Source organism: Astyanax mexicanus, unplaced genomic scaffold, assembly GCF_023375975.1.
Source record: "Astyanax mexicanus isolate ESR-SI-001 unplaced genomic scaffold, AstMex3_surface scaffold_36, whole genome shotgun sequence".
NCBI lineage: Eukaryota > Metazoa > Chordata > Actinopteri > Characiformes > Acestrorhamphidae > Astyanax > Astyanax mexicanus.
The window spans coordinates 2362503-2385744 of NW_026040046.1; the positions used below are offsets into that span (position 1 = coordinate 2362503).

Here is a 23242-nt window from a genome sequence, read left to right on the forward strand (position 1 = left end):
TAGGAGCTGTCTTATGTCAGCAACAGGATGGTAAAAGGCGGGTAATAGCATACGCTAGCCGTAGGCTTAGAAAGGCTGAACAAAATGACAAGAACTACAGCAGTATGAAGTTGGAGCTTCTCGCCCTAAAATGGGCCATAACTGAGAAGTTTAGGGGATATCTGCTGGGTGCAAAATTTACCGTAATCACAGACAACAACCCATTATGCCATCTCAACACAGCCAAGCTAGGAGCTGTTGAGCAGAGATGGGTAGCGCAGTTAGCTTCCTTTGATTTTGACGTTCAATATCGCCCCGGCCGGAGTAATAAGGCTGCAGAAAAAGCCAAACAATAAGGAGAGAAGAGACTTGTCTAAATCTGTACTGTCACTTCTGAAGCACTGGGGTAGAATTAGAGAGCAGGATGGTCTACTGTACTGAGTGGTGGAAGATCTGAGACAAGGTGAATGCAATCAGTTACTGTTGCCAGCTTGTTTAAAAGTACAAGTTCTTGAGAGTGTACATAACTCTATGGGTCACCAGGGCATAGAGAGGACAATGCAACTGTTAAAGCCAAGATGTTTTTGGGTTGGGATGTATGAGGATGTTGAGCAGTGGGTAAAGAAATGCCAACGTTGTGTACTTACCAAAATGCCTCAGCCACAGATACGTCCACCTATGCAGTCATTTTTGGCTACCAGACCATTAGAGGTAATTGCTGTAGATTTTACTCTGTTGGAACCAGCTACAGATGGTAGAGAAAATGTTCTGGTTATCACAGATGTGTTCACGAAATTTACACAGGCTTTCGCGACTCGAGACCAAAAAGCAGACACAACAGCAAAAATCCTTTTAAAGGAATGGTTTATGAAGTACGGTGTGCCCGAGCGTCTGCATTCAGACCAAGGCCGTAATTTTGAAAGTGAATTGATTGCTGAACTTTGTAAATTGTATGGCGTAAAGAAAAGCCGTACCACTCCTCATCACCCTACAGGAAACGCCCAGTGTGAGCGCTTTAATAGGACGCTACACGATCTTTTGCGCAGTCTCCCTCCAGACAAAAAGCGCCGTTGGCCTGAGCATTTATCTGAAGTTGTGTACACATACAATGTGACCCTAACCCTTATTTACTGCTTTTTGGAATCGACCCGCATCTGCCAATTGATGCTTTGTTAGGACAGACTGCAGAGGTATCAGCAAAAGCTGACTGGTTAGCTGCTCACCAAAGGCGACTGAAAGAGGCACATGCACGAGCTAAAGAATATTCTGAACAAAAAGCTGCCGAACGCATAGCTTTCCAAAATGACAAAACCTATTGTCCACCAGTTGGTGTTGGTCAAACTGTATATCTCAGAAACAGACAGCAGGGACGAAATAATATAAATTAATTAATATAAATAAATTAACAAACACAAAAACAAAGGGTATTCTATCAGTAATTTAGTTTGTTTCAGTTAGTTTTATAAACTCTCAATACAGTTCCAGTTAGTTACCTTTTTTTTCTTTTAATTACCGTTTTTATTAGTTTCAGTTAACGAAAATGTTTTTTTTTTTACTTTCAGTTTTCATTATTTCATTCATTTTCGTTAATGATAATACTTGGTTAATTGGATATATTGTGATTACCACGCCAGAGCTTTATATAAAATAAAAATAGCATTAAAAAACAGATGCCTATCTTATAGACTATTTTTTAGGTTCAGGCAGATAATCTAAGCTTTAATATTGATATATATCGAAACTGAACTGATACTGGATCAAGAACCGCAATACGAACCAAACCGTGGCAACACTGTACCGTTGCATCCCTAGCGACCATCACATTTTTATATTCATAAATTAGTACCTGTTACATTAGCTATAGCTCACATTATTTATCTGTTCTGTTGTTTTGTTCTGTTATTTGTTGTTGTTTGTTATTTGTTTGTACTGAGCGGGTCGACCAGAGTAGGATGGGTTCCTCTGACTGAGTCTTGGTTCCTCCAAGGTTTCTTCCTCTTAAAGGGAGTTTTTTCTTGCCACTGTCTCACCATAAAATGGCATCTTTGTGGTGCTGCTCATAAGAGGCTCATTCTCTGTAAAGCTGCTTTGTGTAAAAAGCGCTATATAAATCAAATTGAATTGAATTAGGAGAAGATCTAAGTTTCTTTTTCCAGACAAACATTGGCAGTACAGAGCACATTCAGACTGTTTGGGAGGCCTCTAAGGCTTTTATGAGGGGTAAACTTATAGCATATGCATCCAAAAAAAAAAGGAACGTTTAAGAAAAATGTAAGAATTGGAAAGAGAAATTAAATTTTAAGAAAGTACTTTAGCTAAACAGCATAACAATGTACTTTATAGAGACTTTATAGAGCTTAAATTCCAATTAAATAAAATCTACAACAAAAAAGTGGAATATTCCTTATTTAGACTAAAAAACACATTCTATAAAGGAGGCGAAAAAAAATAAAATTATTGGCAAGACAAGTTATAAAGGAGGACATTTTTGAAACAATATTCCTACTACTAAACGAGGTAATAAATTAGTAACAGCACCACAGGACATTGACAGGACATTGGAGGCACCAATCACAGAGGCAGAAATTAGAAAAGCAATTTCAGGGATGAAGTTGGGGAAATCGCCAGGAACCGATGGCTTCCCAGCAGAATATTATAAGGAGTATTTGGATATTCTTGCCCCAGTTTTGCACAGAGTGTATCAGGAGACTTTTGAGAGAAGACAGCTTTCTCATACCTTTAATGAAGCATTGATATCTTTAATCCCAAAAAAAGATCTAAGATACAGACCCTTCAAATTACAGGCCAAGTAGTTTGTTAAATGTAGATTGTAAAACACTAACCAAAGTGCTGGCAATGAGATTATAATGTGTTCTTCCTAGCATTATACATCAAAAGCAGACAGGATTGAAAAAAAAAATCGAGTTTCCACTGATAATATAAGAGAACTCTTTCACCTGATCTGGATGAGTCAGTCAGGAGATGAATCAGTAGCTGCAATCTGTGGAGAAGGCATTTGATAAAGTTGAGTGGGGTTTTCTCTTTTCAGCACTCTCGGGTTTTGGATTTGGATCTCTCTGTATAGGAAACCAGAAGGTGCAGTCTTAACTAATGGTATTATATAAATTTTTACTACCCTGGCAGGATCCACCATTGAAAGAGTTACAGAATATAAATATCTCGGCATATGGCTGGATGAGAAACTCACTTTTAAACCTCTCATTAATAAACTAGTCAGTAAATGTAGACAGAAGCTGGGTTATTTATATAGAAATAAAGCTTGTTTCCCCATGCACGCTAGGAAAACAATTGTTGAGGCAACCCTTTTATCTGTTCTAGACTATGGTGATGTCATTTATAAATATGCCTCCGCCAGTTCCCTCAAATTATTGGATCCAGTATATCACTCTGCTCTAAGGTTCATCACTGGCGACCCTTATAGAACTCATCACTGTGATCTGTACAGAAAAGTTGGTTGGCCTCCATTAGCTGCACGAAGGGAAATGCACTGGTTAATTTTAATTTATAAAACACTCTCCGGTCATATGCCAGAATATATCACTTCATTGATAAATTTTAATAACAGTAATTATCAGACTCGCTCTAGTGGTTGGATCAGCTGCCAGGTACAGAGAGTTTTTACTGAACTGGGAAAATCTGCGTTTAGCTACAGTGCACCGGCGAGCTGGAACTCACTACAGGAAACACTAAAACTCAGCTCACTGGAGTCACTCAATCATTTTAAACTTTTAATATCTAACCACCTTCAGACAGCCTGTACCTGTTTTACTCAATCTTAATTATTTATTTTACTTCATGTTTTAGTTCTCTTATTTTTTATATATATATATTTATATTCCTTTTATTTATTTTATATAATTTATTTATTTATTTATTTTTATTTATTTTATTATTTTGGTTTTTGTATTTACTTTCTTATAATTATTTTATTTTAATATTTATTTTTTTTTAATTATGTTTTATCAGTAATACTGTTATTATATATTTTTAATTTTTTAATTTTTTTAATTTTATTCTTATTACTAAATAGTTTTATTTTTTAGTTTCAGTTTTATTCTTCTGTTTCATAAATATTAAATATTTGCTTTTAATTTTGCTTTTTCAATCACTATTGTATTTGCTCGGCTACATTGAAAATGAGGGTCACCCTCAATGTACTTCCGAGTTTAAAATAAAGGTTGATTGATTGATTGATATAACCCTTTTTCTGGCTAAACACGTGGGACCCGCCAGGGATGTTCTCTCAGCCCTTTATTATTTAATATTTTTATAGAAACTCTGGCAGTAAGGACAAATAAAGAGCATAAACTGCTTCTTTATGCTGACGATATATTGGCACTTACACATCCACTTTCATCTTTACCACATTTGATGAACACTATACAGACATATTCAAAAGTTTCAGGTTACACGATAAAGTCAGAAGCCATGCCATTGTCTGCTCGCTGTCATTCGTATATGGTTAAAAAATTACCAGACTTAGTAAGGAAATAGAAGAAGAACCTTTATTAAATATTAACCCAGTACTCTCAAAAAATAAAACCAATTTGTAAAATTAACATTATGGGGTAAAATAAATTATATTAAATTGATTCCCACCCCTCAGTTTAATTATGTGGTTATGATGTTGCCAATCACAATTCTGTTAGATATTCTCAAAAAATATGAGAATCTGATTAAACAATTTCTTTGGGAAGGTAAAAAAAAGGGTGGCCTGGGACTTCTGGACTTAAAACTTTATTGCTTGTCCTTTGAAATGGTTAAGTTGGTTAAACATTGGGGAAAAACATGAAAATGGGCAGGAACGGATAAGTATTGAAACAGATGCAGGTGTTAAACAATGAAACTGAAACACCTGGTTTTAGAGCACAATAATTGATTGTGGTGACGGACAGTTCTGGTGGAAACAGGAGAGTTGAGGTGCACATTGAATTCTGCCGTGATTTGATCAGCCGTGTGTTTTTTGGATACAATCCAGGTTAGCACCCGAACATCCCTTTCAGACAGCTTCCTCTTACAGTGTCCACAGTTAATCCTGTTGGATGTGGTTGGTGCTTCTTGGTGGTGTGCTGACATTACCCTGGATACCGTGGCTCTTGATGCATCACAAAGACTTGCTGTCTTGGTCACAGATGCTCCAGCAAGGCGTGCACCAACAATTTGTCCTCTTTTGAACTCTGGTATGTCTCCCATAATGTTGTGTGCATTGTAATATTTAGAGCAGAACTGTGCTCTTACCCTGCTAATTGAACTTTCACACTCTGCTCTTACTGGTGCAATGTGCAATTAATGAAGATTGGCCATCAGGCTGCTCCAATTTAGCCATGAAACCTAAAATCCCACACTAAAATGATGACAGGTGTTTCAGTTTCATTCTCCGTTTAACCCTAAAGATTGATATAACAAACTCAGTTTTTATTTATTCCTGTAAAGTCTGGACTAAAATACATAAATTGTTCGAGCTTTCTCATCAAGTAGAGAAATATGCATCTCTTTGGAACAACCAAGCCATATGTATTGGTAAAACACCAGTGTTTTGGAGTGGTATTCTAGAGGCATAAACACCATTGGGTTATCTGTATAAGGATGAACAACTCATGTCCTATGAGGAAATAATTAGTACATTTGGTCTATAAGGTAAGACAAACTTTTGGAAATATGTACAGATGAGACATTGTGTGACCTCGAAATTTAAGGACACTAGAAAATATAATCTTAGATTATATTAAGATGCTGAGTGCTCGACATCCAGCTCCTTAATGTTATAAGTTATTAAATTATAATTTAAGTGGGGATTTATTAAATATTAAACTTTCATGGCAGAAGGATTTAGGAATTGAATACAAAATAGAGAAATGGTTGGACATTCTATCTGATACTGGCAGATACATGAAGGAAGCCAGAAGTGAATTCATCCAGTACTACATCGATATTATCATACTCCTAATAGATTACATACAATGAAACTGATGACAGATAATTTGTGTTGGGAATGTAAAAAGAATGTTGGTACATATTTGCATTGTTTTTGAGAGTGTTCATTTTGGACTAAAATCTTGAGGGTTCTAAACAACTGGACTGGTTTGGAGATTCCTTAAACTGCAGAACAGTTTTTTTACTGGAGACAGATCTCAAGCACCGGACATTTAAAAAAAGTCCTCCCTGTGGTGATGGTCGGCATTGTAACTGCACTCAGGATCATCTTAAACATTGGAAAGCCACAAAAGATCCTGCGTTGAAGGAGTGGATTAAAGCAGTGGTGTGTAGTATGGCTGGTAAAAGATTACAGGAAAAGTGAATTTCTGGTAAATTCCGGATGAGGTGGTTCTCAAATGTAGAATTCAGAACATTCACACTGAACTGAGAATTCATACACACCACGTCCAGTCCAGGATTTCCACAGTCTAATGGACAGTGAAAGTGAAAGAGCAAATCAGAAAGTGAAAAATCTGTTAAAGAAAGCTGCAGAGTGCCAAAACAACCCATACATTGCTTTTATGGAGTACAGAAATGCACCACTAGATGGAGTTAAACTGTCTCCTGCTCAGTGATTAATGGGACGTAGACTGAAAACAAAATTGCCTACATCAACACAGCTCCTGAAACCGCAAGTACACAAGGACACACACAAACACATCAAAGTTAGGCAGCTGAAACAGAAACATTACTTTAATCGTGGAGCAAAACCTCTATCAATTCTGGAGGAAGGAGAAAGGGTCAGAGTAAAAGTAAAAGACAACTGGCAACCAGCAACTGTGTTATAAAGTCATAATACACCAAGATCCTTTGCCATCAAAACACCTACAGAAAAAACAGGCGACACCTGCTATTCTGTGTTTCTCTAATGTTTAAGTTCTGAAGTTTACATAAGAGAAATACTGCCAAGTAACATTTAGAAGTTGAAGTAAGAGTTTATTTAGTAAAAGTAAACATTACCGTGTCATGATTCAGTCATGATTTTAGCAGCGTTGCAAACTCGTGTTGAGATTTTCTCACAAATACACCCAACCCTCGTACAAATGCATCACCCTAGAACAGCAGGTGGCTCTGTGGGACACTTTACAAGATGTGGCTGCGCGGCAAAACATGCCCCGCTTCCAGTGCTCCCCAGTGCATTCATTTACACTGATTCAGGTGCTCTACCATTTTATACCCGATTTTCGCGCGGTTTGGTTTGTTACAAACAGCAGAGATGTAGTTATGATATAGGACGCTGTAACAAATTACAAATATTAGCTTTTATATTAGCTTCTCAGTCATCAGGTATCAGTCATCACTTCTTAGTAATCAGGTATCAGTCATCACTTTTCAGTATCAGTCTTCACTTCTTAGTCATCAGGTATCAGTATTACTTCTCAGTCCTCAGGTATAAGTCATCACTTTTCAGTATCAGTCATCATTTCTTAGTCATCAGGTATCAGTATTACATATCAGTCCTCAGGTATAAGTCATCACTTTTCAGTATCAGTCATCATTTCTTAGTCATCAGGTATCAGTATTACATATCAGTCCTCAGGTATAAGTCATCACTTTTCAGTATCAGTCATCATTTCTTAGTCATCAGGTATCAGTATTACATATCAGTCCTCAGGTATAAGTCATCACTTTTCAGTATCAGTCATAATTTCTTAGTCATCAGGTATCAGTATTACATATCAGTCCTCAGGTATAAGTCATCACTTTTCAGTATCAGTCATCATTTCTTAGTCATCAGGTATCAGTATTACTTCTCAGTCCTCAGGTATAAGTCATCACTTTTCAGTATCAGTCATCACGTTTCAGTTGTCGGGTATCAGTTATCACTTCTTAGTTATCACTTCTCAGTCATCACTTCTTAGTCATTAGGTATCAATTTGTATAAATTTACTTAATGTAGAAATAATATTAAATTTAATAATAAACCTTCAAAAATGTAAAAGTTGAGGATATTTTGCTATTTTTTTTTGGATGGACTCTTATAAGCCTCAAACAATTTATCAAGTTAACAATCTAGCTAACCAGCTAAGATTATTGTTACATCATTCTGTTTGAAGCATGGGCTACAGGGGCATAGGCTTGTTCTTTTCTAGAAACCTGGTAAAGTGCTTGGCTACTTATTTTCTGTGTACCTTTATCCCTGTTAGCTAATCTTTTTTGCCTGAGTGTGTCAGGACATTCTGTGTTATTTTGAAAGCAAGTGTCATTTCTTTTAATTTTTTTATCAAGCTAAAGTTATCAGCAGCTAGCTAGGCTGTCTGCACATAAGAAAAGTCTGTCAAGCTATCGACACCGAAACTGGACGTGCACGTCTATTCTGTGTGTTATAATAGCCCCTGGCCTGTGCACAGCGGAGCTGCACGAGGAACTTTTCATACAGAGACTGAAAATAGAACAAAAACGAGATTCGTAGCTTAATTGATATAACTAAACATGGTCTAATCAATAAATATGTTCCAGAATACAATATGTCAATATATCTTTAGAATAGTGAAAATATTAGAAATATATATATACGTATATATATTTATATAAAATAGGTCATTTTCTTATATTTGGCAAGGCCAAATTACTCTACATATTCTGAGAGAGAGAAAAGAGACATGAGGTAAGAATGTAAAAAGAAGTATGAGGGAGACAGAAAGAGAGTGTGAGAGAGAGAGAGAGAGTGTGTGAGAGAGAGTGAAGTATATTTTCAGCATATGTATTTTCTTTATATTCTCTTTTATTCCTCTTTATACCGTATTTTTCGGACTATAAGGCGCACCGTATTATAAGGCGCACGATGAGTGAACAGTCTATTTTTAGTGTTAGTCCATACACAAGGCGCACTGGATTATAAGGCGCACTAAATGAAACTTTATTTATATCAGTAACAATAACTCTGAGCAATAAATCCTTCACAATATCTGAAAAATAACAACATCTCTGAGCAATAAATCAACAAGCACAGCAAGTACGTATTACTCCGCGACGCTCCTGACAACGGTAGCCGCAACGCTCCGACAGACCATAATATTATGTTGAAGCACAGCAAGTACGTATTACTCCGCGAGGCTCCTGACAACGGTAGCCGCAACGCTCCGACAGACCATAATACTACTTGAAGCACAGCAAGTACCGCATTACTCCCAATAGTATAAAGCTGCAGACCCGGAGACTGCAGTTTTAGGACCGCTGCAGATTCAGGACCGCTGCAGTTCTAGGACCCTACTCTGCCGCCTAGCGACATAAGTGATTATTACACAGTAGGCGGGACCAGCGAGAGAGGGAGTGAGTGGGGTGCAGGTGTATGCTAAAGGCTTTTCTCCTCATAGCGAAATGAATGACTTAAAGGCTTATTTCAATGTTTATTTCACCCAAATATCACCAATTCAGCTAATAACACTTTATAATGTTTATTTCACCCAAATATCACCAATTCAGCTATTTACACTTTATAATGTTTATTTCACCCAAATATCACCAATTCAGCTATTTACACTTTACAATGTTTATTTCACCCAAATATCACCAATTCAGCTAACTACTTGCAATTTTTAATGTTTATTTCACCCAAATATCACCAATTTAACTAACTAATTACACCTTTTAATGTGTATTTCACCCAAATATCATCACCTAAATATTACTTTGTCTTAGAATGTGTCCTAGAACTCCCAACCACATATCAGAGACACAAGGAAGACTTGGGGTTATAAAATGTATTTGAAATAATAACAAAATTCAAATATTAAAATTCACACATTAACGTTGTTTTTTTTTATCCAGGGACTTGGATCGCAACGACTTCTGTAAGAGAGAGAAAGAAAGAAGAGATAGAGAAAGAGATACAAAAAAATATATTAATATTTGACATTTCTTTTTTAATATTCAAACTCCACATTGTGAATTAAATTTCCACACTACCTACCAACTAAATGGCCTTCCTTCTTTCTTCAGTTGTTTGTTTATTTTTTGATTGAAGTCCTCTACTTCACTGAAAGAGTAAAGAAACAACATAATTACTACAATATTACTAATAAAGATTTTATGGAACGTAACACACAATCACATCTCAACTTTTACCTGTGATGATAAACTGGACCGCAGATGAAGACCTGCTCAGCCTGTTTCAGGGATAAATTCCTCAGCGCAGCCAGGCCATATGTGATGGCCTACCAAACAAAATATAGAACAAAAAGCCATTATAAACATGTCTTCAAACATAAAACATAATAATACATTTTATTTATAATGCACTTAACATTTCAGAGAAATCTGTTTATTAAGGTCATGGTTTGAAGGTGCAGGAACAGGAACAATCGCAATCGTGTGACATGGTTAGGCCTACCTCTGGAAATAGAACACTGAGGATGAACTCCACTTCATCTGTGAAGCTCAGCTGTATAGACATTCTCTGCAGCACTGACTTCAGATGGGCAAATAGGGTGTTTTGCTGTTCCTCACTGTCAAGATAGACAGGCACCTTGGAAGACGGCCTTTGGGGAAACCACTTAGAAGGCTTCCCATTGAGTACACCCTACAGACAAATGAAGTTTTTATTATTATTATTATTATTATTATTATTATTATTATGTCACTGACATTAAATGTCTGTTACATTAAATTTATATATTACAAAGAAAGTATACTTGTTTTTGATATTCCTAAAAAATGCCCAAGTGAACCTGTCTATAATGATGAGAAAATCTTAGCATACAAATACCAGTAAATGCTGCTCAGCTCCATGTGATCGCACAATGAAGTCCACAAGTCTTTTTTCTTCTTCGTCACGGTCAGCGACAGCCTGCACGTGGACTGGAACCTCCTCAGTGATAGCCCTCTTTTTTGCAACTCTATACACTGGTAGAATGATTCCCTTTAGCAATTTTCTGGCCTCATCAGTCCAGAAGGCAAACCTTTGGCCATGGCTGTTGGACAATAACAACAGGATTATTGCACAGAAATAAACCGAAGTGCTTTGTAAAAAAAAGTTTGTTGTAGTTTAATACAGTGGATTTTAAAGTTAAACACAATCATAATAAATATGGACATATTGTTCAGAGCCACTGTACCCTTCTATGTTGAAGCGCTCCATGAGTAGAAGACACCACCACTTTCGGATCAAAGGCATGTCCACCTGAAAGATGAAGAATTTGTTGATGAATCTTGATGAATCTATAGTTCATCATTTATATTTCTCAGTAGGATGAATAGTATGTTGTAACATGAACAACATGTTAAGTAACCAATGTCCTTTTAATTTTATAAACTAACCTCCTGGAATTCAAAACCCATGCTTGTTATGATGGAAAGGGTATACTGGAACAGAGAAGATGAAAAATAAGGCATTTTATTCAGTGTTGACAAAAGCGTTATAGAGACTATCCAAAACATTTGAGACCTTACCATTAGCATGAAAATTCCACAGTCATTTCCACAGCTTTGATGTGGTAAGCCCTGAAATAAAATAAAGATACATGACACTTCTATATGGAGTACAGATCACAGGCAATAGTAATATTACTTCAGAGCAGCTAACTATGCATTAAGTATTTACCACAATATCATGGCCAGTCTTCTCAATCCAGCTCCCAGGATCAATTTGCTGAGCAATATTCCTGTAGGAAAAAAAAGTACAGACTAAAGAAATGCAGCCAAACAAAATAGTACAGGCTAAAGGAACGTAGCCAAAAAAAATAGTACAGGCTAAAGGAACGTAGCCAAAAAAAAATAGTACAGGCTAAAGGAACGTAGCCAAAAAAAATAGTACAGGCTAATGGAACATAGCCAAACAAATTAGTACAGGCTAATGGAACATAGCAACAATGTAATTTGCTACATAAACACTGCAAACATTTCTGGACCTAAATATGGCTCTATACTCATCGTCACCAAAACCAGACTCATGCATTGGGTACTGGGAGTCTAAAAAGATCAGCTCTCTCAGGAGTGGCTTCATGATCTAAAATGTCGTAATAGAATTTCAAAATTATTAGCAGAGCTTAGACAAGAAGTTGTATCAAGTGCAACACACATTAATAACCTTAACCATATGCTTTGTTAACAGTAACACTCTCTTACACATAGAACATAGTGCTCTGGTCCATTTGCTTTGGTCCAAGCCGGAAAGACTAAAACGTCTTTCATGTCGACATCCTCCTAACATAAAAAAATTTGTCAATACAGAAATCCACATTTCGACCACATACAAATTTGGTTTCTGTACATATACTCACTGGAAAATTGGCAACTATGTTGGTTGGATTGTGTTTCCATGTAGGAACAACGTACATATCTTCGATATAAACGTCTTTGCCCTGTGGGAAAAAAATTAGTACACAAAAGAATCACTTGCAGAAAAATCAGAATGTTGTAACACTTCAGTTTAAGGCTTTAGAATGGTATATTACATTTATACATACCACCAGAGAAGCTGCTTCACTGATCAGTTTCATGCAGGCATTCCCAATCTGCGAGAAACAAACAAAACTCATTACTAAACAAGTATGAAAGAAAAGACTCCATTGTTTTTCCCTTTTTTGTTTACTGAATTTCTACTACTCACATTAGAATCCATGTCTCTAAGTAAACCTAAACTCCAGAATTCTTCTCGTGTGAGACACATGGACCCTTCTTTCACAATTATTTCTGCTCCTGGTCGTCCTGTGTCCAGCACATAATTGAGCTGCAAATAACAGCCACTGGTCAGTTAATAATGTGTGCCATGACAAAAAGTTATTATTTGCTTACCAGTTAATTAGCTCACCAGTTGGCTCTGGATTGAATTCCAGTCTTTTTCCCAGGGCTTTATTGCCTCTAAATAGCCAAGGGCCACCATTGCTGGTGAAGGCATAGCAGGGGCCAGTTTTGCTGTTGGTGGCAAGGTGAGGGCTGGCATAGCAGAAAGAGGCACGGCAGGGTGTACAACACTTGGTGACATTGTAGATGGCATCATTGTTAGGTGCACAGGGGGGGCCATGGTTCCTGTCAGGGGCACTGTGAGGGCCGGAGTCACTGTTGGGGGCATGGCGAGAGGTGGTTTTGGGGGCACTACTTCCGCTGAAACTATAGAAAAAAAACACCACAGGTAACCCATTTAAATAAGTTTAACCAACCACTGAAAGAAGTTCAAAATCAAAATTAAGAATATGACAAAAGCACTTTGAGTTTCCCCCACCTTCTGCAGACGTTACTCACCACTTGGTACACCAGTGTCCATTGGATCAGTTGTGAACACCTGTGAGGATACCATATTTCCTAAAAACATAAATATTTCAAAAACACAATACAGTAAGTAACACTGTGGTTATAATAGAAATGTATATATAAAAAAAGATGAGTTGATTGTAATGCCATATTAAGGAAGTAATTGTTTTTACTCAATCTTGCAAACAACTGTTCAGCGACTTGACTGTTGACTTTTCCGGCAAGTTGTGGGACCAGACTAATTCTCCGCAAGGAATCACGGGCATCTTTTGTGTTATCTTCATGAAATTTATCATAGAGCGCATAATGCTCTGCTGAACCAGTTATTGGATGACCATCACGGTCTGGAATCTGTTTCTTGCAGTTCAGCCAAGGTAGTGACACCTTAAGTTTTCCATCCTTGGCTTGGGCTATGTTGTCTGCAGTTGGGGCCCTTAACCGTCCTTCATGTGGTGTGAAGGGTAATCTTTCTGGCTCTCTGAGATTAAGGTGTGTTGCCAATCCACGTGCAAAGTCATATATAACAATATTTGGCATGTGTTTCCAAGACAACAAGATGTCTGCAAAGTCACGTGGGCTTTCTGCTCGGATGTTACATTTAATACTGTAAACAATGCCACATGGGCACATAACCACAGCCCAACCACCTGAAAAGAAAAAAGCAATATATGAAAGTGAGAAATTGTGTCACCTCCTAAAATGTTTTTTGTACTTACATATATAAAGAAAGAATAATATAATAATCATTTTTAAGCAATATATGTGGAAGTCATTCCACCTTAGGCTAAAATGTCTCTAACAGCAGTTCCCTCACATACTACAAAATTTATCTCACCTGAGGCAGCCCAAATCTTTTGAAAAACCTTGTCATATGTCTGCCTTGACTGCATTTCTTTGGACAGTCTGAGGAGGAGGTCAGTCCGCGATCCAGAGGAATCCAATCCACACTCCCTACATAATTTTCTAACAAGTTGAACCTATTAAATAAAATTCAAAATATGTGTAAGGTGCTACAATCTGTCATGTTAAATAAAGGAAATTAATAATGTTTTTACCTTCTGCTTGTACAGTTCTTCTCTCAGCCGGTCTTCAGAGACTGTTATTTCACACACCTCTGCCAGTTTTTGTGGACGGACTTTTTCAAATTCTGTGTTAAGGACAAGGTTTGATCTGCGAGTCTTTTTCCCTATCCATGGTGCCCAGAAGTTGAAACTTGGTGGAACTGCAAATGGATTGTTATGTTGACCTTTGGAAACATTACAACATGAGAATACATTTTAGACTAGACATATTGAGATATATAAACATGATACATAGCTCAACATGTGCATTTGTTCCACACACAATTCTGCAATCACAAACGTTTGTTACATTTTTTTCACTTACTTGATACAAATCCTCGACCAATTTTTTCCATTGAAAGTGCCTCCCAAAAATGTTCCACATCAACTTCTCCATTGAAGTCCACTGGAGGTTGTGGCAGGTCACTAACTGAAGAAACAATGTGAAAACATAACACAAAAAAGTAAAATGTAAGAATAATCTGATCTGTACCTAATATCTAAACCAGTTAATTTAATAAAAGTTGATACCTGACAAATGGAAAGCTCCCTTCTTATGCAGGTCCATAATGACAACAGGTGGGTGATCACCACAGGTCATACAAGAGTACTGATAATCATGTTCTGTAAGTGCCTCAAAATGAAGATAGCCTTGGAGAACTGTATCAGCTGAGGGAAATCTTTGACCTGTAGTGAGTTCTAAATACTCTATGACCCTGCTCACTGCAGTATGAACCTAAGAGAGAAACATAATAAAAACACAAATGTGCTGTAAAATTACTCTATTAAGTGCTCTATCAAAAAAGTGACTTGACTAGAAGCAGAAGTGTTCTTTAAGCTCCATACTTAAGTAGAAGAACTAAAGTATTCAACATTTTTTGTACTTAGTTTATTCCAAAATGTGCTACTCAAGTACTGAAAGTAAAAAGTATTGTGTTGTGTAGTAACTAACATAGTAGCTAACAAAGAAGCTGAAGTATTATGTGGAGGCAGGCAGCAGATGGAAAGGCAGACCAGGAGTGTGCGGCCTTTTCATAATAGAGCTTGATGAGGCAGCTTCATCAAATCACGGTGACAGCGCCATCGACTGCTCTGGCATAACATTTTCATAACATTTTATAATTATAACAAGTAATTATACATAAAAAGTAGTGGAGTAAAAGTAGAAGTAGTAGAACTAAATAAAACTCCAGTAAAGTACAGATACTGCATTTTAGTACTTAAGTACAGTAGTGAAGTAGTTCAACTTAGATACTATACATCTCCGCAAATCAGTAAGCATTACTCTTTTACAGATTATAATTAAATATTTTTGTATACCTGTAGCATGTTCCTTATGGTTAGGCATAATGGAAGGGAAAGGAGAACGTGATCATTAAAATTATGTAGGCCATCTTTCCATTCCTGGTACCGATACTGGGCTCCACACTGATGGCAAGACTTACAGTAGGTAGACACATCTGCAAAGCCAATGGTTCAACAACAATCACAGTACAGCCCATTAAATTATGAACAATTACTGAATTATATCTACCACACTACCTTGAACAATACACAAGTTTGTGAGGATTTTGGCCTTCTGTGTAATGAGAACTGGATCACTCAATGGCACATTGCCTGGGCAGTGCTGGCACATCAACTCCTCTGGTATGAGGTGTCTTGGGTATTCTTTTTCCATTGATGGAAGCCGCAAATGTTCTGGCAGAACAGCAGGTAACTTTTTGTACTTGTAAATATACATGGTGATGTCCTTCAATTTTTGTATATCTTTTGGTGGGTATAACTGGCTACCCAGCTCAGCCTCATCATTACTGTCTTTGTCCTCTGTTGCTGTACTCAGGTGTTTCCCCTCCTCAGTGCTCCGAACTTTCCTGAACAGTTCACGGTGTGTTTGGAACAAGTGCCATTTGGCTACGTATTTATGTGGGCATGATCTTTTTGTCCTGGCACAAGGACAGTGCCATGAATTTTTTTTGGTGTCGTACGTCACCATGACTCTTCCCAATCGACTGTAGTATGAAACTGTGGGCTCATAAATCGATATGTATTTTTTGGTCTGAGGGGTTCCAATTCTAGAGCACACAGACAGAGGTACATGGCTGTTTTTGGCCTTGTTTTGGCGATCAAGGCAGAGCTTCTTTTTATCATCACCAAACCACTTGCTATTCACCATCTCAGTAAGTGTTTCTTCATTAAGTACAGGGGAGGAGGCATACAATGCACAGTATGTTATTGATTTGAGGTGTATGCACTGATATGCCTTAATCCCACTCCTCCATGCCAACTCCATGTTCACTTGACACTCAGTGGATTCACAGGATACATGTTGATTTTCCCCCCATACTTTATTTTGAACATGCAGAGGAACACTTGTACCATGAAAAGCTTTGTAGACCGTATAAATTCCATTCTCTGGATCTATGCATTCACTCTGGAGATTTGAACTTGCTGTTATGTCCTTATATTGGTGTGTATGTTTCCTTTCAAGGTGCCTTTTTAAATTTGTTTTGTTCATGACAACCTGGCATTTGGGACATTTGTGCTTTGCACAGATGCTTTTCACCTGTGTTTTTGGCATGGTTGTCACATTGACAGTGGTGGAGGTTGCTGAAATTGAGCTGGTGGAAGTTGTTGGAGCAGGGGTGGTGGTGGTTATTGGAGCAGGGGTGGGGGTGGTTATTGGAGCAGGGGTGGTGATGGTTGCTGGAGCAGGGGTGGGGGTGGTTATTGGAGCAGGGGTGGTGATGGTTGCTGGAGCAGGGGTGGGGGTGGTTATTGGAGCAGGGGTGGTGGTGGTTATTCGAGCAGGAATGGTGGTGGTTATTGGAGCAGGGGTGGTGGTGGTTGTTGGAGCAGGGGTGGTGGTCGTATTTGGAGCAGGGGTGGTGGTGGTTGTTGGAGCAGGGGTGGTGGTCGTATTTGGAGCAGGGGTGGTGGTGGTTTTTGGAGCAGGGGTGGTGGGGTTAGTTTTAGCTGGGATGTGGGGTACAGAAGAGTCCTTCTCCTTGCACAAGGACACATGTTTAATGAAGTCTGCTTTACGTGACAGCGTTGACTGGCAGTGGATACAATGGTAATGCAATTGTGGTCTGCACTTTAATCCACATCTGTGAATGGTGTACTCTAAACCATAAGAACAGAAAATTATAGCATCATAATATTTAAAAGAGTAAATTATGATTTCTCAAATTTACAATTTATTTACCACAAACAACGCACGGGGGGATAAGTGGGAAAATTATAATTAAATGAAAAATAACATTCATAAACATAATTCCAAATGCATTTCACAAGAGAATGTTGACAAACTACCTTTTTGGAAAACAGCTCGGCTGAAATGGCTTTCTAAATGGGTTTTGACTTTGCTTAACTTTGTTGGGTTGAACAAAGATGAAGAGCAAAATGGGCAGTGGAACTTTTTGCAGCATGTGGTGCATCTTTCCAGTTTAGGCATAGCTCGACCCTCTTGAATTGTTATATGCATCTTGAAAAGCAGACAGGATAATCAGTAAAATTTAAAAATTTCATAAAATTACTGTTACAAATGACAACACGTATTGTTCAAGATTATTAACTTAACTATATGGTACAACAGTAATATTAAGTAAGCATTTAACGTTACACCCAATACAGTAGGCTACACTGATTTAATGTACTGAAACGTAGTGAACATTTGATACAGATTTTTGTCATCGTTTATATTTCAATCAATGTGCTAAGCAGAACTAATGATCATATCAAACGATGCTTTCAATAAAGAAAAAAGAAAAAATAGAACTACGCTGACAGGCTAATAGATGTTTTGTAGCAAGCTGTCCTAGACTAACACGTAGTGTTAGGTGCTTGTAATTGATTTAGGCTACATATACACTCACATCCTGTGTAGATTACATTGATATCTAATTCAAAACATCGGAATATTTTAATACATTTAGGCTATAAAACTTGATTCAAATTCCGAACTCACATTCCGACTGTACTCCATCGTGCACCAAACTGTGCCACACAATTCGACGACGACAACAGCTATGAGGAGAAAAGCCTTTAGCATACACCTGCACCCCACTCACTCCCTCTCTCGCTGGTCCCGCCTACTGTGTAATAATCACTCATGTCGCTAGGCGGCAGAGTAGGGTCCTAGAACTGCAGCGGTCCTGAATCTGCAGCGGTCCTAAAACTGCAGTCTCCGGGTCTGCAGCTTTACCCTACTCCATTACTCCGCGAGGCTTCTGACTATAATAGCGTGTTGTGCCGAATTCGGTGAATAAAACGGTTTTAAAACAGAGATAAAGATTGGATAAGTTTCATTTCTGGATGAAGTGATTTCCAGCGCTGTTTGGATATAACTGTGGATTACAGGAGACTGGATTGATGGATTCTCTTTAGTCTGGACGCGTTTTGAAGGTAGGACCTGTGGCTGAGCGCGGGTGTGTGTTCGGGGGGTGGCGGCAGTGACCGGAGGTTACCCCAGGACAAAAGGAGAGCCTTTTATTACTGGAAACATGCGCTCTGACGCAGCTCTAATTCATGAAACATACATCCTACAGTAAAAGCACAGTTCTGGAATCCGGAGAGCCAGACGGTTCGAATGGTGTATGACATGACCGCATTCGATGAAATATGGACGAACGATAAACGCAAATATGAGAGTTATGAATTATTAAAATCATAACCAAGGCATATTTCGCCCTAAATGTTTATTTTCTGAAAGGATATTCCGCTAAATAGGCTAAATAGCTCAAAAGCAGAGATTCTAAGCTTTAAAATGGTATATTGGATGTCTATGTTGAACCTGTAACTGTTCATAACTATTCAGAAACACAGCCAGTTATGAAATATTAAATATTTCTGGCCCGCCGGTGGGCCAGCGCGTGTTAAGAGGTTAACTTTACTTAGAAGTGGGCGCTAAAAAGAAACAGTTTGTGCTATTACCCCAGAACGGGTGGAAAGGAAAGTTTACCGGCACCTTGTTCTGGCCACGGAGCTACAGTGGAAACTAGCTACCTTGAGCCACAGCCGAGAGGCAGTACGGCAGTCAAAGGTAACCGCGCGCTAGCCCAAGAGGGGGATCTTTTTCTGGCGTGGGTGAGGAATTCTGCACAACAGAGCGCCGTGTACCACATAAAAATCGAGGTCAGTAAACACAAGCAAAATCCATACACAAGGCGCACTGCATTATAAGGCGCAATGACGATTTTTGGGAAAAAATAAGTATTTTAAGTGCGCCTTATAGCCCGAAAAATACGGTACTCTTTTACTAATGCATGTACTGTAGACTCCGCCTATGACTGTCTATGGCTATGTATGGCTATGTATGGCTTAAGTGTTTCCAGATGTGTACCATAAATCTATAGAGGGTCCTCAAAAAGAGTGGACTGGGAGAGAGCAGGAACATCGGATTGGCAACACCTCTCTCAAAGGCTGGCCTAGGAAGCCTTGTAGATATTGTCTTAGTCTTTTTTTTTTATAGTTTTTTTATTGAGCAACAACAATACAAAGACTCAGAAAAGATGGGGCGGACCCATAACATACAAAAAGGCTCACTTTTTTTTTTTTTTTTTTTACAATTTTCAAACCCCACCCACCCACCCACCCCTTCCACACATCAGCCCCTACCACCCACCCCTCCCAGCGACCCACACACCCACCCACCCCTCCCACACACCCACCCACCCCTTCCACACACAATCAATGAAAGTCGTTTCCCAAACAAGTCAAATTGACAAACAAGAGGACAGGAAGATAAAGGAAAATAATAATAATAATAATAATAATAATAATAATAATAATAATAATAATAATAATAATAATAATAAAAAACAATTAATAAAAATAATAATAAGTAAATAAATAACCTCAGACCTGTGTCTCTTCTGGTTCAATATCCACAGTATCTATGATGGACCGCAGGGGGCCCCAAGTCCTATTAAATTTACTCAGTGAACCCTTAAGGGAAAATCTTAGCCTCTCCAATTTTAAATTGAACAAAACTTCCTTGACCCATCGACTGTAAGAGGGGGGTGTGGTATGTTTCCAGTTAAGCAAAATTAAACGCCTTGCCAGTAAAGAACAGAAGGCCATACAGTGTTGGGCTTTGCTTGAAAAAGATTTAGTTTGAAGAATACCAAAAAGAGCTGGAAGCGGATGGGGATCAACCCCAACATCATAGGCCCTGTGGAGGGTCCCAAATATTTCAGACCAAAAATATTTCAACTTAGGGCATGACCAAAACATGTGCAGAAGGTCGGCAGGAGATTGGTTGCATCTATTACAGGTGTCTGCGACATTGGGGTAGAATTTTGACAATCTATGATTTGTATAGTAGATCCTATGAATTAATTTGCATTGGATTAGACCATGTCATGCACAGATAGAGGAGTTGTGCACTAATTTTAAAATATTAGCCCACTGGTCCTCCTCAAGAGTCAGACCTAGATCTTGTTCCCATAGATTTTTTGTTTGTTGGGGAAAAACAACAACAATGGAGTCCAAGGCCCTAAAAATATGTGAAATATTTCCTTTCTGATTGTGGTCTATCAAGAAAAGTTTGTCTAATAGAGATTGTACAGGAAGATTTGGGAAGTCAGAGTAATTTTTCGAAGGTTTTTTTGGGTCAAAATTTTTTGTATTTTTTTTGTGTCCCAAAATTTTTCTGATTTTTTTTTGGATCAAAATTTTTTTGGGTCAAAATTTTTCAACGTTTTTTTTTGGGTCAAAATTTTTTTGGGTCCCACAATTTTTCGAAGGTTTTTTTGGGTCAAATTTTTTTTCGGTCAAAATTTTTTTCGGTCAAAATTTTTTTGGGTCAAATTTTTTTTGGGTCAAAATTTTTCAAAGGTTTTTTTGGGTCAAATTTTTTTTCGGTCAAAATTTTTTTAGGTCCCAAAATTTTTCGAAGTTTTTTTTTTATGTCAAAATTTTTTTGGGTCCCAAAATTTTTCAACGTTTTTTTTGAGTCAAAATTTTTTTGGGTCCCCAAATTTTTCGACGTTTTTTTTGGGGTCAAATTTTTTTTGGGTACCAAAATTTTTAGAAGTATTTTTTAGGTCCCAAAATTTCTTGAAGTTTTTTTTGGTCAAAATTTTTTGGGTCCCAAAATTTTTCGAAGGTTTTTTGGGTCAAAATATTTCAAAGTTTTTTTTGGGGGTCAAAATTTTTTTGGGTCCCCAAATTTTTCTAAATTTTTTTGGTGCAAAATGTTTTTGGGTCGCAAAATTTTTCGAAGTTTTGTTTGGGTCCCAAAATTTTTTGCGAAGTTTTTTTTGGGTCCCAACATTTTTAAAATTTTTTTTTGGTTCAAAATTTTGTTGGGTCCCAAAATTTTTCGAAGTTTTTTTTGGGTCAAATTTTTTTTCGGTCAAATTTTTTTTGGGTCCCAAAATTTTTTTAAGTTTTTTTTGGTTCAAAATTTTGTTGGGTCCCAAAATTTTTCGAAGGTTTTTTTGGGTCAAATTTTTTTTCGGTCAAATTTTTTTTGGGTCCCAAAATTTTTCGAAGATTTTTTTGGGTCAAAATTTTTTTGGGTCAAAATTGTTCGAGGTTTTTTTTGGGTCAATTTTTTTTTCGGTCAAAATTGTTTTGGGTCCCAAAATTTTTCAATGTTTTTTTTTGGGTCAAAATTTTTTTGGGTCCCACAATTTTTCGAAGGTTTTTTTGGGTCAAATTTTTTTTCGGTCAAAATTTTTTTGGGTCAAATTTTTTTTGGGTCAAATTTTTTTGGGTCAAAATTTTTCAAAGTTTTTTTGGGTCAAATTTTTTTTCGGTCTAAATTTTTTTAGGTCCCAAAATTTTTCGAAGTTTTTTTTTAGGTCAAAATTTTTTTGGGTCCCAAAATTTTTCAACGTTTTTTTTGAGTCAAAATTTTTTTGGGTCCCCAAATTATTCGACGTTTTTTTTGGGTACCAAAATTTTTCGAAGTATTTTTTAGGTCCCAAAATTTCTTGAAGTTTTTTTTGGTCAAAATATTTCAAAGTTTTTTTTGGGTCCCAAAATTTTGCGAAGTTTTTTTTTTGGGTCTAAATTTTTTTTGGGTCCCAAAATTTTTGGAAGTATTTTTTGGGTCAAAATTTTTTTAGGTCCCAAAAGTTTTCGAAGTTTTTTTTGGGGCAAAATATTTTTGGGTCACAAAATTTTTCGAATTTTTTTTTTGGGGCAAAATATTCTTAGGGCCCAAAATTTTTAGAAGTATTTTTAGGTCAATTTTTCGAAGTTTTATTTGGGTCAAAATTATTTTTTGGGCCCCAAAATGTTTAGATTTTTTTTGGGTGCAAATTTTTTTGGGTCCCAAAATTTTGCGACGTTTTTTTTTTGGGTCTAAATTTTTTTGGGTCCCAAAATTTTTTGAAGTTTATTTTCGGTCAACATTTTTTTAGGTCCCAAAATTTTTCGAAGTTTCGTTTGGGTCAAAACATTTTTGGGTCCCAAAATTTTTCGAAGGTTTTTTGGTTCAAAATTTTTTTGGGTCCCAAAATTTTTCGAATTTTTTTTGGGTCAAAACATTGGGTCCCAAAATTTATTGAAGGGTTTTTGTGTCAAAATTTTTTTGGGTCAAAAATTTTCGAAGTTTTTTTTGGGTCAAAATGTTTTTTGGTCCCAAAATTTTTCGAAGTTTTTTTGGGTCAAAATTATTTTGGGTCTCAAAATTTTTCGAAGTTTTTTGGGTCTAAATTTTTTTGAGTCCCAAAATTTTTCAAAGTTTTTTTTGAGTCCCAAAATTTTCGAAGTTTTTTTTTGTGTCAAAATTTTTTTTGGTCAAAATTTTTTTAAGTCCCAAAATTTTTTGAAGAGTTTTTTGGGTCCCAAAATTTTTCGAAGTTTTTTTGGGTCAAAATTGTTTTGGGTTTAAATTTTTTTGGGTCAAGATTTTTTTGAGTCCCAAATTTTTCGAAGTTTTTTTTGGGTCTAATTTTTTTTTGTTTAATTTTCGAAGTTTCTTTGGGTCCCAAAATTTTTTTAAGTTTATTTTGGATCAAAATTTGTTTAGGTCCCAAAATTTTTCAAAGGTTTTTTTGGGT

At 37.0% G+C, this 23242-nt stretch overlaps 3 protein-coding genes across 3 annotated transcripts; all 3 read right to left on the reverse strand.

Moving 5' to 3' along the window:
- Positions 1–9665: 9665 nt before the first annotated feature.
- LOC111197067 (uncharacterized) lies at positions 9666–13216 on the reverse strand. Its single transcript, XM_049473286.1, has 16 exons — positions 13159–13216; positions 12728–13026; positions 12527–12646; positions 12384–12431; positions 12198–12278; positions 12043–12120; positions 11826–11923; positions 11519–11579; positions 11368–11418; positions 11236–11280; positions 11034–11098; positions 10685–10889; positions 10310–10498; positions 10045–10133; positions 9890–9955; positions 9666–9768 (listed from the first exon to the last, which is right to left on the reverse strand). Coding segments are annotated over exons 1-16 (1551 nt in total). The 5' UTR covers positions 13214–13216; the 3' UTR covers positions 9666–9767.
- A 2-nt stretch (positions 13217–13218) lies between these two features.
- On the reverse strand, positions 13219–15629 carry LOC125790790 (uncharacterized). Its single transcript, XM_049473270.1, has 6 exons — positions 15549–15629; positions 14760–14964; positions 14554–14658; positions 14223–14413; positions 14003–14144; positions 13219–13814 (listed from the first exon to the last, which is right to left on the reverse strand). Exons 1-6 carry the CDS (start codon positions 15555–15557, stop codon positions 13219–13221), a joined length of 1248 nt encoding a protein of 415 aa, XP_049329227.1. The 5' UTR covers positions 15558–15629.
- A 114-nt stretch (positions 15630–15743) lies between these two features.
- LOC125790797 (uncharacterized) lies at positions 15744–18435 on the reverse strand. Its single transcript, XM_049473285.1, has 3 exons — positions 18196–18435; positions 17541–17712; positions 15744–17351 (listed from the first exon to the last, which is right to left on the reverse strand). The coding sequence occupies exons 1-3, from the start codon at positions 18277–18279 to the stop codon at positions 15745–15747; spliced, it is 1863 nt and encodes a 620-aa protein (XP_049329242.1). The 5' UTR covers positions 18280–18435; the 3' UTR covers position 15744.
- Between the last annotated feature and the right edge of the window lie 4807 nt (positions 18436–23242).

Excerpts from the sequence above, each read along its gene's own strand:
- LOC111197067 (XM_049473286.1), bottom strand. The coding sequence starts at position 13,213 with ATGGTATCCTCACAGGTGTTCACAACTGATCCAATGGACACTGGTGTA. Across the intron at positions 12,279-12,383 it reads GTGAAGCAGCTTCTCTGGTG|GGCAAAGACGTTTATATCGA; the intron begins GTATGTATAAAT and ends TTTTTCCCACAG. Across the intron at positions 11,419-11,518 it reads AGACTGGCCATGATATTGTG|GGCTTACCACATCAAAGCTG; the intron begins GTAAATACTTAA and ends ATTTTATTTCAG.
- LOC125790797 (XM_049473285.1), bottom strand. The coding sequence starts at position 18,279 with ATGCTAAAGGCTTTTCTCCTCATAGCTGTTGTCGTCGTCGAATTGTGT. Across the intron at positions 17,713-18,195 it reads CGATGGAGTACAGTCGGAAT|ATGCATATAACAATTCAAGA; the intron begins GTGAGTTCGGAA and ends CTGCTTTTCAAG. Across the intron at positions 17,352-17,540 it reads CCGAGCTGTTTTCCAAAAAG|AGTACACCATTCACAGATGT; the intron begins GTAGTTTGTCAA and ends CTTATGGTTTAG.
- LOC125790790 (XM_049473270.1), bottom strand. Across the intron at positions 14,659-14,759 it reads GGGAGCTTTCCATTTGTCAG|TTAGTGACCTGCCACAACCT; the intron begins GTATCAACTTTT and ends TTGTTTCTTCAG. Across the intron at positions 13,815-14,002 it reads AAAGATTTGGGCTGCCTCAG|GTGGTTGGGCTGTGGTTATG; the intron begins GTGAGATAAATT and ends TTTTCTTTTCAG.